Source organism: Hypanus sabinus, chromosome 7 (assembly GCF_030144855.1).
Source record: "Hypanus sabinus isolate sHypSab1 chromosome 7, sHypSab1.hap1, whole genome shotgun sequence".
Lineage (NCBI taxonomy): Eukaryota > Metazoa > Chordata > Chondrichthyes > Myliobatiformes > Dasyatidae > Hypanus > Hypanus sabinus.
This window is the reverse complement of record NC_082712.1, coordinates 171,937,591-171,955,207: the sequence shown is the minus strand read 5'-3', so window position 1 is coordinate 171,955,207 and position 17,617 is coordinate 171,937,591. Positions and strand designations below refer to the sequence as shown.

Sequence of the window (17,617 nt, the reverse complement as noted above, 5' to 3'; positions counted from 1 at the left end):
TACACCATCTATTTCAGCCCTTTTACTTTCCCAAGAACCTTCTCACTAGTAATTACCCGCTTCTGAACCCTGACACTCTCAAGCTTCCACCATACTGCTAGTGTCTTCCACAGTGAAACTGATGTAAAATCAGTTCATCCACCATTTCCTTGTCCCCTATCACTACCTCGCCAGCATCATTTCCAGCAAGTCTCAATAAATATTGAGAAAATGAGATGAAGCATCCTTGAAAGTGAGTCCCATAGATTGTGGGAACAGTTCAGTGATAGGGAGGTGAAGTTGAGTGAAGTCATTCCCTCTGGTTCAGGAGCCTGATGGTTGAGGGGTAGTAACTGTTCCTGATCCTGATGTGGGTCCTGAGGCTGCTGAACCTTCTTCCTGATGGAAGCAGTGAGAAGACACGTGGTGGTGGGCGTCCCTGACGATGGATGCTGCTTTCCTGTGACAGTGCTCCGTGTAGATGTGCTCAGTGGTGGGGAGGGTTTTCCCTGTGATGGACTACATCAAAAGTGAGTAAAAATAGTGAGGCATTGTTCATGGGTTCATTGTCTGTTCAGAAATCTGATGGCAAAATGGAAGAAGCTGTTCCTAAACCATGTCTTCAGGCTCCTGTACCTTCTCCCTGGTAGTGACAATAAGAAGATGGAGAAGATAATTAATAATGAGTGTGGACATTTGGAAACACACAATGGAGGCAGGCACAAAGAGAATACAGATGAGGCCAGAATGAGAAAGAGGAGGGTGAAGGTAGAGACAGTTTTTGGAGAATGATAAGCATCTGTCCTCTTTACATCATCAGATTATTGTTGGACCTTGGTCTTTATTTGCCTGAAGATGCTTCTTTTTGCCCTTGAGAACAGTGGACAAAACTCGGCCCACCATGAGCATAACCCTCCCCACCACTGACAGCATCTACACAGGATTATTTCTGGGATCTCCTGATGTTCTGACCAAATCAGCCTTTATATATTCTGATACAGAAACCAAGAGTCTCTTCAGTGATATTAATATGGTGGCCTCCAGTCATTGTGAGCTCTGCAGTTTCTAAAGAATGAGAGTCATCAAACCAGCCAGAAGGCAATGACTGAATTGAGCTTGCTCTGCTAACTCTGTGAATCCTTCATTGTTGCTCCATCTTTCCATTACCATTATCGTCTAATGGCCAGATTGATGGAGGAGGCAAAACAGAAGAGGTGGTGGCCAGTCTATATTTCCTTAGGAGTTTGAGGAGTCTCGCAAATTGAGGCAGTGAAGAAAGCTAATGGCATGCCTGCTTTTTTAACAAGAGGAATTGAGTATAGGAGTAAAGAGGTCCTTCTGCAGCTGTACAGGGCCTTGGTGAGACCCCACCTGGAGTATTGCGTGCAGTTTTGGTCTCCAAATATGAGGAAGGACATTCTTGCTATTGAGGGAGTGCAGCGTAGGTTCACAAGGTTAATTCCTGGAATGGCGGGATTGTCATATGTTGAAAGACTGGAGCGACTGGGCTTGTATACACTGGAATTTAGAAGGATGAGAGGGTATCTGATTAAAACGCATAAGATTATTAAGGGATTGGACACACTGGAGGCAGGAAGCATGTTCCCGCTGATGGGTGAGTCCAGAGGCCACAGTTTAAGAATAAGGGGTAGGCCATTTAAAACAGAGATGCAGAAAAACTTTTTCACCCAGAGAGTGGTGGATATGTGGAATGCTCTGCCCCAGAAGGCAGTGGAGGCCAAGTCTCTGGATGCATTCAAGAGAGAGTTAGATAGAGCTCTTATAGATAGCAGAGTCAAGGGATTTGGGGAGAGGGCAGGAACGGGGTACTGATTGTGTATGATCAGCCATGATCACAGTGAATGGCGGTGCTAGCTAGAAGGGCCGAATGGCCTACTCCTGCACCTATTGTCTATTTCTACAGATGTGCTGTGGAGAGCATTCTAACTGGTTGCATCACCCTCTGGTATGGAGGGTCCACTGCACACAATCGGACAGAGCTGCAGAAAATTGGAAACTCAACCAGGTCCATCATGGGCGCTAGTCTCCCCAGCATCATGGACATCTCCAAAAGGCATTGTTACAAGAAGGCAGCATCCATCATTTAGGACCCCCATCACCCAGGACATGCCCTCTTCTCATTGCTACCCTCAAGGTAGAGGTACAGGAGCCTGAAGACACGCACTCATTGTTTCAGGAACAGCTTCTTCCCCTCCATCATCAGATTTCTGAATGGATAAAGAACCCAAGAATACGACCTATTTGTTGCTCTCTTCTTACGCTACTTATTTAATTTATTCATTAGATATATGATACATTACAGCCCCCTCCAGCTTTCGAGCTGCACCACCACCACATGGGCAATGTGACCAACCAGCCACCTTCTCACCTGGACTTTGACAAAACCTAGCAGACACCATGTCTGGATTGAGGCAGAACGAGGTGCTCTGTATCTTCTGCCCCACAGGATAAGGGTGAAGAGAGAATAACTGGGGTGGGGATGTGTCTTGGATAATTTTCGCTGCATCCCCAAGGCAGTGAGTAGCGTAGACTGAGTAAACGGAGGGCCCTCTGGTTGACAGTGATGGAGGTGGTAGAATATTGGAAAGACAAGGCAGTTGTGGGAATTTGGAGAAATAGGAGTCATTTCTCTTCTGGGAGCCAGAGTGGGCCATGAAATATAGGGTGGTGTGGACAGGATGAGGGTTAAGAAGTCCTCAGAGTTGTCTATGGTGGCGAAGAGCAGCAGGCGTGCAGGAGTTGGAATCAGGAAGACCTGGTTTGAAAGTTTCTGAAGTAAGAAAACTCAAATGGAAATAGAATTAGGGGCGGAGACTGTGACGGCTGAGTGTGTCTGCTTATCTTGGACACTGCTCGTGTTTCTGATGGGCTATACACACACACACACACGCACACAAACAATTTGGAATTCAGAGAGGGGCGCGATGAGAAGCTGGAAACGTCGCCGTGCTCTGCATGTACACCTCCCGTCCTTGCAACGTGGCGACTCCAGCCCCGGCGGATCGCGGACGCGGCCTCTGGCCAATCGGAGGCGCGTTAACAAAACCGAGCGCCGCCGCCGCAGCGAGAGAGCCGATCGCTGAGTGGCTCAGGCCGGGATCAAGGGGTAAAGCAGCGGAGGGACGCACCAGCCGCTGGGTTTGAACTAACAGCTACCTGCATGGCACGGATTTCACAGAGCGCCCATTAAGAGGCATCGAGGGCTGTAAAATTTAATAACAGGTATTCACCTGGAAGAAGGTGGGATATTACACGGGACAGAAGCTTCTGATTTCCTGAATTGTGTCGTTCTCTATTACATTGTTTCTTTATGCTTACAATGTATCCCGATGCGAGCCGGTGGAGGGGACTGTATCTGCTGCTGCTCTATGTCACGGGGGGCTGCCCCAAACCCACCCTGAGGAACGAGCGAGTCCACCAGGATCCGGCACTCAGCGAGAAGCCGCACCAGGACTCGGCTAACTTCGAATACGATCACGAGGCCTTTCTGGGCAAAGAAGAAGCCAAGACTTTCGACCAACTGAGCCCCGAGGAGAGCATCGAGAGGCTGGGGTAAGCCGCGCGGGAGGGCTGGGTGGTTCAGCAGCCGCCGCGGCTTCTCGTTTCACCGGCTGAAGTCGGGGTTGGATTTCAGCCCCGGCGAAGCGCCGCATTGTTGTGATTTTATCACCAGTTAAATCTGTACACCGGGTTAACGTGACGGGGCGCCGGTGCAGGAGAAACCTTGTTGAGTGCTTGCCGTTAGGAACCCCGACGCGAAACAAGCGGGAGAGAGTTTAGCTCAGAAAGTTTCCTATTGCTGCTGTTATAAAAACCCCCCGAGAGCAGCGGGTGGAGAAGTGTCACGTTAACACGAAAACGTGGCAATGGGCTGTTTTCCAGGGATCAGCTGTCTCTGACTCACAAAAAGGAAAAGGGGAGTATGTTTAAATAGGAACCCAGGATATGGATTTCCGCAGCACCCTTCACGGCCATCGAAATGTCCCAATAAATTCCTGTGAGGTACAGTCACCGTTGAGGAATATGACAGTTAATTTTGCTCCCACAAACAGCAACGTTGGTACGGAAGCTATTACAGCGCCGGGTTTACTTCCCATCTCTGTCTGTGAGGAGTTTGTACCTCCGCCCCATGACCACTGAGGTTTCCTATGGGTGCTCCTGTATCCTCCCACAGTCCAAAGATGTGCGGGTTAGTAGGTTAGTTGGGCTGGGGTTAATTCAGACTCAGGTTTAATAGCAGGGGCATATGTTGTGAAATTTTCTTAACTTTGCAGCAGGAGTACAATGCGATGCATGATAAATATAGGAGAAAAACTGAACTCCAGTAAGTATATATGTATTTATATTAAACAGTTAAATAGTACAAAAACAAATTTAATAAACTAGTGAGGTAGTGTTCATGGGTTCGAAATCCATTCAAAAATTGGATGGTAGAGGGGAAAGAAGCTGTTTATGAAATGTTGCAACACAAAAGAAAAGCTGCAGGAACTCAGCAGGCCAGGCAGCACCCATGGAAAAGAGTATAGTCAACGTTTTGGGGTGAGACCCTTCAGCAGGAACACTTGTTGAGTGTGTGCTTCAGGTTTCTGCACCTCCCTGGTGGTAACGCTGAGAAAAGGGCATGTGGAGGGCATGATGGACAGTTTCTTTTTGAGGGACTGCTCCTTGGATATTATGGAGGCTAATCCTTATAGATTCTACTTATAGATGCTGCCCAGCCTGCTGTGTCCCACCAGCAGTTTGTGTGTGTTGTATGGAGGCTAATTGGTCACATGGGTGTAATTGGGCAGTACTGGCTTGTTGGGCCAAAGGGCCTTTATCGGTGCTGTATTTGTAACCACTGATTTACTTCAGTGATCCAGATCTTCGGATTTTAAGAACATAAAGAAACTGAAGAAGGAGTAGGCCATTCAGCCCCTTGTGTATGCTTTGCTACTGGATCATAGCTGATTTTCCCTGCACTAGTCCTTTATCATCACACTGTGAGTTGAATACATTCAGTGCCTGAGCTAGAGAAATGATCCTGTCTGGCTGCTCCACAGCTCAGTGAGGCTGCTGTTCAAGTTCAAATACAGTTTATTGTCATTCAGCCATGTACACACATACTGCCAAACAAAACAATGTTCCTGTGGACCAAGGTGCACAGCACAGCTGACGGCCAACACATCGCTGTAGGAAGTTCTAAACTCAGTCATCTCCATCATGGGCACTAGCATTCAGGACATCTTCAGAAGGTAGTATCTCAAAAAGACAGCATCCATCATTGGGGTGGCACAGTGGTTAGCACAACACTTTGCAGTACCAGTGACCTGGGTTCAGTGGCACAGTGGTTACATAAGAACATAAGAGATAGGAGCAGGAGTAGGCCAATCGGCCCCTCAAGCCTGCTCCGCCATTCAACAAGATCATGGCTGATCCAATCTTAACTCTAGTTTTCACCGAATCCCACAAGGCAACAGTGCCAACCAACAGGGCACCATGCCGCCCATTTTATTTTATTATTCATCTAGCCCAAACCCATGTGATCACCCGAGGGGCAAAAAAAAAACGATTTGCCAATTGAGGAGAAAAAATCTGGAAAATTCCTCTCCAACCCATCCAGGCTATCGAAAACTGGTCCAGGAGATCACATGGCTGATCTAAACCTAGACTCATGTCCACTTATGTTCTCGCTCACCGTATCCTCTAATGTCATTTTTATCCAGGAAAATGTCTATCTCCGTTTTGAATTTATTGAGTGTAGTAGCTTCCACAGCTCTCTGGGGCAGTAAATTCCACAGCCCCACTACCCTCTGAGTGAAGAAATTTCTCCTCATCTCAGTCCTGGAACGGCATACCCTTATTTTAAGATTATGCCCCCTTGTCCTAGTTTCACCCATCATTGGGAACATTCTCTCCACATCCACCCGATCAAGCCCCTTCACAATATTATATGTTTCAATAAGATTGCCTCTCATTCTTCGGAACTCCAATGAGTAGAGTCCCAATCTACTCAACCTCTCATCATACATCAACCCACCCATCCCCGGAATTAACCTAGTGAACCTTCTCTGCACTGCCTCGAGAGCCAGTATGTCCTTTCTTAAATATGGACACCAGAACTGCACGCAGTACTCCAGGTGTGGTCTCACCAATACCCGGTACAACTGCAGTAAGACCTCCCTGTTCTTATACTCCATCCCCCTAGCAATAAAAGCCAGCATTCCATTGGCCTTCTTGACCACCTGCTGAACTTGCATACTAACTTTTTGTGTTATCTGCACCAGGACCCCCAGATCCCTTTGAACAGGAGCACTTTCCAGTTTCTCTCCATTTAGATAATAACTTGCTCTATTATTTTTCCTGCCAAAGTGCAAGACCTTACACTTGTCAGTATTATATTTCATCTGCCAAATGTCTGCCCAATCACTCAGCCTATCTATGTCCCCCTGCAGGGTTTCAATGTCCTCCGCACTCATTACACTCCCTCCCATCTTTGTGTCATCAGCAAACTTCGATACGTTGCACTCAGTCCCCTTCTCCAAGGGTCCCAACACCGACCCCTGCGGAACACCACTAGTCACTAACTGCCAGTCTGAGAATAAACCATTTATCCCAACTCTCTGTTTTCTGTTAGAAAGCCAATCCTCCACCCATGCCAGAATATTATCCCCAATCCCATGATTTTTTACTTTAAGTAATAATCTTTAGTGTGGCACCTTGTCAAATGCCTTTTGGAAGTCCAAATACACCACATCCACTGGTTCCCCTTTATCTACCCTATATGTTATGTCCTCAAAGAACTCCAACAAATTTGTCAAACATGACTTCCCTTTTGTAAAGCCATGCTGACTTTGTCCTGTTAAGCTATGTTTATCCAAATGCCCTGTTCCTTAATTATCGATTCCAACATTTTGCCAACCACAGATGTTAGGCTAACTGGCCTATAATTCCCAGCCTTCTGTCTATTGCCCCTTTTAAATAAAGGAGTTATATTAGCATTTTTCCAATCTGCCGGGACCATTGCCGAGTCCAGCGAGTTTTGAAAAATTATCACTAATGCATCCACAGTCCCGACCGCCACTTCCCTTAAGACCCTAGGATGCAAGCCATCCGGTCCAGGGGATTTATCCACCTTCAGTCCCATTAATTTATCAAGTACCATTTCCTTGGTGATTTGAATCGTAGTTAGCTTCTCTCCCCCTAGAGCCCCCTGTTTATCCAGTGTTGGGATATTTTGAGTGTCCTCTACTGTAAAAACTGATACAAAATATTTGTTCAGCGTTTCTGCCATCTCCATGTCCCCACCATTAATTTCCTGGTCTCATCTTCTAGGGGACCAACATTTACTTTAGCCACCCTTTTTCTTTTTATGTAACTATAAAAACTCTTACTATCTGCTTTTATGTTTTTCACCAATTTACTTTCATAATCTATCTTCCCCTTCTTAATCAATCTTTTTGCTATTTGCTGCTGATCTTTAAAAGCTTCTCAATCTTCAACGCTTTGCAGTACCAGTGACCTGGGTTCAGTTCCCACCATGCTTTGAGGAGTTTCTGTGTTCTCCCCCATGACCACGTGGGTGTCCTCTGGGTGCTCCTGTTCCCTCCCACGATCCAAAGACGTACTGGTTGCTAGGTTAATTGATCATTGTAAATTGTCCTGTGATTAGGCTCGGGGTAAATTGGGGGTTGCTGGGTAGAAGGGCCTGTTCCACACTGTATTTCAATAAATAAACAAAATAAGTTATGAACCCCCGTCACCCAGGACATGACATCTTCTCAATGCTACCATCGACCTGAGGACACGCACTCAATGTTTCAGCTTCTGCTCTCCACTGTCAGATTTCTGAATGGACAATGAAGCTAACCTCAGTACCTTTCCCTTTCTTTTTGCACTACTTATTTTTTTATCTATACTTATTGGAATATATAGTTTATATTATTATGTATTGCAACGCACTACTGTGAGAAATCACCATATCCCAGTGACATGTAATCAGTAACCTGATTCTGATTAAACCATAAAGTAACATTGCTATGCCCAGGACCTCAACAAAATGCAAAGAGTTGTGAATGTCCGTTACACAAACCAGCCTCCAATCAATTGACTGTATTTTCCATTGCCTTTGGAAAAACATCCAAGACCGTCAAGTGCCCCTCCCATCCCAGTCATTCTCTCTTCTCCACTAGAAAGTCCAATAGCTTGAGAACATGTACCAACAGGCTCAAGGACAGCTGCTCTTCCGCTGCTACAAGATTATTACACAATAAAGATTATCTCTTGATCTCGAAGTGAATTTATTGTCAAGGCACGTGTATGCCACCATATACCACCCTGAAATTCATTTTCTTGCAGGCATACACAGTAGAACAAAGAAATACAATAGAATCAATGAAAAGCCACACATACTTACAATGACTGACAGACAACTAAGGTACAAAAGACAACTGTGCAAATATAAAACAATAATAAATGAATATATAAATAATATTGAGAGCACGATTTGTAGAGCCTGATGGTTGAAGAGTAACAACCATTCCTGAACCTGATGGTGTGGGACCTGAGGCAGCTGTACCTCCCGCCCTGTAGCAGCAGTGAGAAGATAACATGGCCTGGATGATAGGGGGTTCCTGATGATGGATGCTACTTTCCAGTGATGGGGGAGGCTTTACCTTTGTTGGACTGGCCTGTACCCACCACTTTATGTAGGCTTTTCTGTTCTTGAGTACTGGTGTTCCCTTACTAGGCTATGATACCTGTGTCCCTTGCAATTTATTTGCCTACTTGCACTGTACTTTATCTGTCACTTCAACATTTTATTCTGTATTCCACTATTATTTTTCTCCAGTACTGCTTCCTGCACTTATGTACGGAGAGACTTGATGGCATGCAGATGAAGAGTTTTCACTGTATCTTGGTACGTGTGGCAATAATTTACCAGTTTCCACTGCCATCTTTGGTTGAGAATTCTAAAGATGCGCTCTGGCTGAACAGGTCTCTTCACAGGCCTGAATACCGATCATAAACACATCTGCAGATGCTGGAGGTAAGAGTAACGTGCTCAAAATGCTGCAGGAACTCAGCAGGTCAGGCAGCATTGATGGAAAAGAATAAACAGTTGAAGTTTCAGGCCGAGTCCCTTCATTAGGACTATATCCTTGGGATATCAAGAAGCGGCCCCCGAGAGTGGGTCGCACCACCGCTAAGAACCCAAATCTGAGTGTAACTCCAAGTCGGGGTCTTCAGCAGAACCCCATCCACTCTGAAAGGGAAAAGGAAGGACATCAAAGGTAGAAATTAAGTTGTTTTTGTAGATGAAAACAAAGGAGTTGCCAACTCTAATATAGTGTTATAACTAAAGAGAAAATGCAATGGAGATCGGCAATAAGGTATAAGGGCCCTGACAAGGTAGATTGAGAGAGTAACATTCACAAACTTCTGGAGAACAGCAGATCAGGTAGTATCTACGAAGAGGAATAAAGAGTCATCGTTTTGAGCCGAGACCCTTCATGAGGCATCAGGCATCTTCCCCCTTCCTGCTCAGCCCTGAAGAAGGGTCTCAACCTGAAATGTCGACTTTTTATTTCTCTTTGTAGATGCTGCTTGACCCGCTGAGCTCCTCCAGCATTTTGCCTGTGTGCTCTGGATTTCCAGCATCTGCAGAATCTCTTGCATGTAGATTACGAGATCAATAGTTTATCTTTGTTGTTCAAGAGATCTGCTCATGAGTCTTGTAACAATTGGAAAGAAGCTGTCCTTGAATCTGGTGCTGTGTGTTCTCAAGCTTTTGTACCTTCTGCCCAATGGGAGGGAGGAGATGCCTGGAGTGGGAGCGTCTTTGATTATGTTGACTGTTTTCTGGAAGCAACTGGAAGTGTGGATGGAGTCAATGGGAGGGAGGCTTGTTTTTATGACAGTCTGATGTGTGTTCACAACTATTTGCAATTCCTTGTAGCCTTAAGGAAGGAGCTTGTAACCGAGGTGGTTAGTTGGAACATGTGGTGCATTTTGTAGAGAACTTTGTAATATTCTTTATTAGCTATATCCCTACAGGTGGTGTGATACAACGTTTCCAATCCGCAGAAAATTTCCACTTGATGCTCTGCTCGTGTGATTTGTGGCCAAGTAGATTATAAACTGAAGCCAGCCTGTGATTAATTGAATCCTTTAATGCCACATCAACAATTGCCCAAGTCTTTAAAAACATGTAACAGTTAACGGTGGGAGAATAGACGTGGAATGCTGTACATTGCGTTCTCTCCCCGGACAACAGCAGGCTAAGCTTTAATTCCTGGCTGCACTTTGATGCAAGTGCCTGCTGTATTATTCGCACAAAAGCAAAACACTGCAGATGATGGAAAACTGAACTAAAACAGAAGATGCTGTGCATACTTGGCAGATAAAAGTTCAAAGTAAATTTATTATCAAAGTAGGTATATGTCGCCATATACTACCTTGAGATTCACTTTATCTTTTCTTACAGGCATTTATAAGAAAATAAAGAAATACATTTGAGTTCATGAAGACCTATATATAACAAAGACTGACAATGTGCAAAAGAGGACAAATCATGCCAATAATTAATACATAAATAAGACTGAGAATACAAATCGTAGGGTCCTTGAATTAAGTTGTGGAGTCAGTTCAGCATTGAGGGTTGCTCATGGAGCATTTGTAGTGAGAAAAAGAGCTTGTGTACCTGGTTGATGGCTTTTAATCAGTTATCTTCAAAGGGATAGATAGAGCCAGTGCCTGTTTTCCCCATGGTTAATAACAGAGGACTTCCTTTTAAGGTGAGGGGAGGAAGGTTTAGGGGAGGAAGGTTTAGGGGAGAAATCAGAGGTAGACTTTTTTTTAAACTAAGAGTTTAAGGTTCAAAGTAAATTTATTATCAAAGTTCTTGTACGTCACTATATACAGCCCTGAGATTCATTTTCTTGAGGGCTTTCACAGAAAATTCATAGAAAACAAAAGAAATCCAAGTAAAATAATAATAACAAATAAATGAGCAGTAAATATTGTGAACAGGAGATGAAGAATCCTTGAAAGTAAATCCATAGGCTGTGAAATCAGTTATTTGCTGGTGTGAGTGAAGTTATCCACTCTGGTTCAGGAGCCTGATGGTTGAGGGGTAAGAACTGTGAGTCCTGAAGTTCCTGCACCACCTTCCTGATGACAGTATTGAGAAGAGAGCATGGGCTGGAAGGTGGGCGTCCTTGAAGATGATACAAGGTCAGTTTTTTCACTGTACCTTTGTATGTGTGACAATGATAAACCAGCTTAGCAAGTCCTTTGACAGGGTCTCGCGTGGGAGACTGGTAAGGAAGGTTCAGACACTCGGCTTTCAGGATGAGGTGGTGAAGTAGACAATGGCTCTGTGGGAGAAGCTGGAGTGGCTGCCTCCCTGATGGAAGGCCTGTCTGTGGTGTGCCACAGGCATTGGTGCTGGGTCTGTTGTTGTTTGTCATCTGTATCAATGGTCTGGATGATAATGTGGTAAACTGGATTAACAGATTTGTGGATGACACTAATATTGGCAGCTTAGTGGATAGAGAGGGAGGGTTTCAAAGCATGCTGTGGGATGTGGACCAACTGGAAACATGCTGGAAAAGTGTGGTGTTGCACTTTGAGAGGACAAACCAGCTTAGGACTTGCACAGTAAACAGTAGGGCACTGAGGAGCACAGAAGATCAGAAGGTTCTGGGAATACAGACCAATGGGAATACTTGTGAATATGGCTACATGGATGAGAGAGGTATACAGAGGGCTTTGAATTTAGTTGGTCAAAGATGTTCTATGGTGGCCCTCACTCAGAATGTCTAAGTTCTGCAATGCCCCAATGTTGTTCTTGTACCTTATCCTTAATGGTAGTAGTGAGAACATAGAATCATCGAGCAGCACAGCACAGTAAGGCCCTTCAGCCCATCTAGTCTGTGCTGGCTCAGATCCTCTAGGTGCACCCAGACCATAGTCCTCCATACCTCTCTCATTTATGTACCTGTCCAAATTTCTCTTCAATGTTACATTGCACCCACTTGCACTATTTCCAATGGCAATTTGTTCCACACTTGCACCACCCTCGGAGTGAAGAAGTTCCCCCTCATGTTCTCCTTAAGCATTTCACCTTTCACCCTTAACCTTTGACCTCCATTTCTAGTCTCACCCAACTTGTCTTGGTTAGTGAGGGCCCTTAATGATGGGTGCAGCCTTTTTGAGGCATGACCTTTTGAAGATGTCCTTGGTGGTGGGGAACTTGTGCCCATGATGGAGCTGGCTGAGTTTACATCCCTCTGCAGCTTTTTCTGACCTTGAGCAGTGGTGCCTACATAGCAGACATTAACTCAACCAGTTAGAATGCTCACCACTGTATTAGATAAACCTGAGGATAAACAATCAACCTGTGCAAAGCAAGATTCCACTTTCAAAAATCATCAGACAATTTGCTCATTGGGCAATAAAGACTTCTTAGAACATCATTCAGAATTCCTAGGAGTACCCTATAGAATATTTCCATGAGATCTTTAATGTCCACCTGAAAGAACAGTCAGAGTCCCACTCTAACATCTAACAGAGACTTTTCCCAGGCCACAAATCTCTAATGCAAGGGGCATAATTTTAAGATGGTGATTGGAGGGAAATATTGGGGGTGATGTCTGAGGTAGATTTTTTTGTTAAAAGCATAGAGTGCTCAGTGTGTGGGCATGCTGCCAAGGGTGGTGGTAGAGGCAGATACATTAGAGACATTTAAGAAACTCTTAGAAAGACACATGGATGGTAGAAAAATGGAGAGGTATCTAGGACTGAAGGTTTTAGATTGATTTTAGAGTAGGTTAACAGCTCAGCACAACATTGTGGTCTGAAGGGCATATATATGATGCTGTAATGTACTATGTTCTAAAACTTTATTCAAAAGGCAGAGGTCCAGTAGTGCACTACTGTGATTTACAACCTGTCAGATTATTTGACAGGGAGGTAAAATAATATATTAGCTGAAAATTAGATAATGAATTGTCTGCAATGATCTGAATTATCTCTGTTATCAACAATTCCATTACCTTGTGCTTAAACTTGCAATTATCACATTGCATGATGTTGCATACAGACCAGTAATGCAGTAAGTATGGAGCAACACGCATAAAATGTGGGAGGAGCTCAGCAGGTCAGGCAGCATCTATAGAATAAACAGTCGACGTTTGGGGCCAACGTCGCCAAGAGCCGTAAGTTTTGGTAATTGGTCAAACTTTGCTAAGGAGCACCTGGACTAAACCAGCAGAGAACCTGAACATGCGCACTCGATGCTTCCTCCCATCCAGTCAGGTTTCTGATCTGTCCATGCACATTTTGCTATCCTTTTGCACTAGTTAATTTTTATATTTCTTATTGTAGCTTATGATATTTTTACGTCTTGAACTGTACTGCTGTTGCAAAACAATGAATTTCATGAAATACATCAGTGATAATGAACCTGATTCTGATATGGTCTCTAATTATATGAAACTTGCAAAACTTTGTAATTAGCCTGGTGATGAACTGCACTCATCTAGACTGGGAATGACTGAAATACGAACCTCAGGTCCTTGTACCAGTATAGTAAAGTATTTGAGTGACGCATATGCAATGGACTCTGATTATTCAGCACCGAGTGCCTTGCACTGATGTACATGATAGTTTACAGTAATCAACTTGTAGCCCACAGTCAAAAGTTCTTCAGTGTCTAACTTTAGGTCTTGCCTGTACCAGCTCCAGTGTATGCCTTTTTTTATTCTGGAGAGTCATTTATGTATCCATATTTTAAACTGTTGTACAATTTTGTTAATGTTATTAAATGTTAAATTTCATTTTGTCTTTTCTCACCCTCTCTGAATAGCTTCATTAATGTTTTAATTTGTGCACTTGATTTTGAGAAGCCACTGTTTAATCTCTGTTTCCTTAGTAATGCCGGGGATGACATTGTTTCTTGTTCGACATCTTGGGTACAAAGTTCAAAGCAAATTTATCGAAGTATGTATATGACACCATATGCTACCCAATTTTCTTGCAGACATTCATAGTAGAACAAAGAAAAGTTTGAGTTATTTACTTAGTTAGTGATCCAGTGCGAAATAGGCCCTTGCAGTGCTTCTAACTGTGCCATCCTAGCAACCACTGACAAACTTGATTTAACCCTAACCTATATAACCATATAACAATTACAGCATGGAAACAGGTCATCTCGGCCCTTCTAGTCCATGCTGAACGCTTACTCTCACCTAATCCCACCGACCTGCACTCAGCCCATAACCCTCCATTCCTTTCCTGTCCATATACCTATCCAATTTTTTTTTAGATGACAAAATCGAACCGTTCCACACAGCTACCACTCTCTGAGTGAAGAAATTCCCCCTCATGTTACCCCTAAACTTTTGCCCCCTAACTCTCAACTCATGTCCTCTTGTTTGAATCTCCCCTACTCTCAATGGAAAAAGCCTATCCACTTCAACTCTATCTATCCCCCTCATAATTTTAAATACCTCTATCAAGTCCCCCCTCAACCTTCTGCGCTCCAAAGAATAAAGACTTAACTTGTTCAACCTTTCTCTGCAACTTGGGTGCTGAAACCCAGGTAACGTTCTAGTAAATAAACCCAGGTAACATTCTAGTAAATTCTTACAGGTATTCACAGTAGAACAAAGAAATGTTTATTTATTTATTTGGCGATATAGTGGAAAATAGGCCCTTCCAGTGCTTCAAACTGTGCTGTCCTAACAACCACTGACAAACCCAATTTAACCCTAACCTAATCACGGGACAATTTACAATGGCCAGTTAATCTGCCCGTGGATTGTGGGAGGAAAACAGAGCACCTGAGGAAACCCTACACATTTCTCGGGTTTCACAGGGAAGATGTACAAATTCTTACACTTGCCCCCGGAATTGAACCCCAAACTCCAAAGCCCTGAGCGGTAATAGCGTTGTGCTGACGCTCACTACAATAGACTCAATGGAAAAACTACACACACTGACAAACTATAACGTGCAAAAGAAGGCGAACTTTGTAAATGCGCGAAGACCTTAAAGATAAATAAACAAATAAATAAATAAATAGTGCTGAGAACGTGAGTTGCAGAGAGCTTGAAAGTGAGTCCATGGGTTGCGGAATCAGTTCGGTGTTGAGGTGAGTGAAGTTATCCATGCTGGTTTAGGAGCCTGATGGTTGAAGGGTAATAACTGTTCCTGAACCTGGTAGTGTGGGAATAGTTATTACTCTTCAACCATTATACAAGCAACTTGGAGAAGAGGACATAATCCCAAAACATTTTATAAAGCTATTAAGGGCAAGAAAGCAACCAGGGAAAGAGTAGGGTCCATTAAATACCATTTGGACATTCACTGAATAGAATTGGAAGTGGGTGAGGTCTTAAATGTATACTTAGGATATTCGTAATTGGACAATTTTTAAACTAAATTACGATTGAAAGGAAGGTGTGTTAACATGTCTTGGAGGGTTTTGATCTCATGATTGATCCCCAGGGTTAATGGCAGGAATGCTTGCAGAAGGATTTTGATGTCGCTGACTGTAGATCCCTCAGAGTTGCTCCAGAAGTGGGTAGGATGGTTAAGAAGCTGTATGGTGTGTTGGCCTTCATCAGTCAGCAGATTGAGTTCACTGGTCGTGAGGTAACGTCACTGCTCTGTAAAACCCTGATTAGACCACACTTGGAGTATTGTGTTCAGTTTTGGTTGCCTCTTTATAAAGCCTTAGGGAGGGAGCAGAGGAGGTTTACCAGGATGCTGCCTGGTTTGGAGAGCATGTCTTATGATGATCAGTCCCAGCTTGCTCAGCCTGTCTCTTTGGAACAAAGGAGGATGAGAGGTGACTTGATAGAGGTGTACAAGATATTGACAAGCAAAGATAGAGTGAGAGCCAGAGACTTTGGAGAAACAATGAGTTGATCAGAGTAGTTTTAAGCTTAAGCCAGCAGCAAGGAGAATGGTGGAATTGGGTATTCAGCTGGAGGTGCATTCACTGGGATTTTCTGTTGATTGGTCAAGGTCAGGTGAAGTTTGTCATTCAGCTATCCACCTAATCTGTGGGCAGTCATGCAGTGGGGTTCGATTAAAATCTGGCTTCAGGAGAGTGGCACGGTTTGCTGCTTATGTAGTTTATTTGTTTTATTTTCCAGCTCTTACTCCCTGCACAACATAATGGAAAAGGATCGTGTTACCTATACATGGAGAGCTATTAATAAACTCAGCCTCCCACGGAGTCAAATAGCAAATTTCTAAGTACAGTCTATTAAAGGGCCATGCATTATTTAATGGAAAATAAGTAAACTGGCAGATGCTGGAATCTGAAACAGAAATAAAGTGCCGGGAGTACTCAGGGAGCAAAGCAGATTCTGTGCTTTACAGGCTGAGTTCTTTCAGCACTTCTATTTCTGGTCAGTGAACATTTGGCTCAGAGACATTTTCTCTGTACCATTCTTATTTAGCCAGCCAGTGGTGTAGTGGCATCAGCGCTGGACTTTGAGGCGAATGGTCTCAGGTTCGAATCTGGCTGATCCTTGTACGCTTTCCAATCCTGCTGAGTTGAGCATCAAGCTAGCAACTCAGCCTTGTAAAATGCTAAGAATGCAATATGCCACAAGGCACTCACACTCACACACTCCACCTCTGAATCTCCAGTCCTTGGATCCAGACTCATGGAGTTGCAGACATTCGGCCTCCAATCTCCATTCCCTGGCCTGGGGAGGTTCTGGACAGTAGAATGGGTAGATTAGTTCAAACTGATAATTTCACTGTATGTTATATCACAGCCGGTGTGATATACCTGTGCCCTTGGTTGGGTTGAATTGTTCTCTGATCTTGGCAAAACATTTCATTACTTTATGAGGAGGCACCATTTGTGGTGTGCCCTCTGAATGCTTGACCTTTATACACTTATCAAACAGCTGATTGGTAGTTGTTATGGAAACTCAATTGTGACATGGGGAGGGAGGTCTCAAAGCTGATTGGTTGCATGGCAAACTCTATGAGTCATGGTCTGGAATTTTGCCCGCTTAGGCTTATTAATGGGACTGAGGCCTACATGTCTTAACAGACAGGAGAAAATCTGCAGATGCTGGAAATCCGAGCAACACACACAAAATGGGCCCAAAAGTCGACTGTACTTTTTTTTCCATAGATACTGCCTGGCCTGCTGATTTCCTCTACCATTTTCTGTGTGTATGTCAGTTAGCAGAATTGTTTGCAGAAAACCAAGCTTCTAGGAAATCTCTTGCGTGGTGCGTGTTTGCTTCTGCCATGTCCTTCACTGACGTCCATGGTGTGAGCAAACACGCAGCATTCAAGAGAAGATACTCTGGGGTCAGTTGTTGCCGTGCTTCCAGCACCACCATAGCATGCCCACAACTTACTAACTCTAACCCACTGGTATTTGGACTGTGGGAGGAAATCACCCAGAGGAAACAGTCATGGGGAGAGTGTACGATCTCCATACAGACAGCAGTGGGAATTGAATCCCAATTGCTGTCACTGTAAAGTGTTACGCTAATTGCTATGCTTATATGCCACCCATTCACACTGTTGAATGAGAAGATACAATTTTCACTGATGAGGCCCGTTTCTAATATCCTGTAAGGTAGTACTGAGCTTA

General features: G+C 44.0%; 1 protein-coding gene across 1 annotated transcript in view; it reads left to right on the top strand.

Annotated features, from left to right (window-relative positions):
- Positions 1 to 3,024: 3,024 nt before the first annotated feature.
- The window catches only part of rcn1 (reticulocalbin 1, EF-hand calcium binding domain), a 34,997-nt gene continuing 20,404 nt past the window's right edge, over positions 3,025 to 17,617 (top strand). Inside the window, exon 1 of the mRNA XM_059976121.1 lies at positions 3,025 to 3,552. Coding sequence (XP_059832104.1) covers positions 3,311 to 3,552 — 242 coding nt within the window. The 5' untranslated portion in view covers positions 3,025 to 3,310. The remainder of the gene's footprint in view (positions 3,553 to 17,617) is intronic.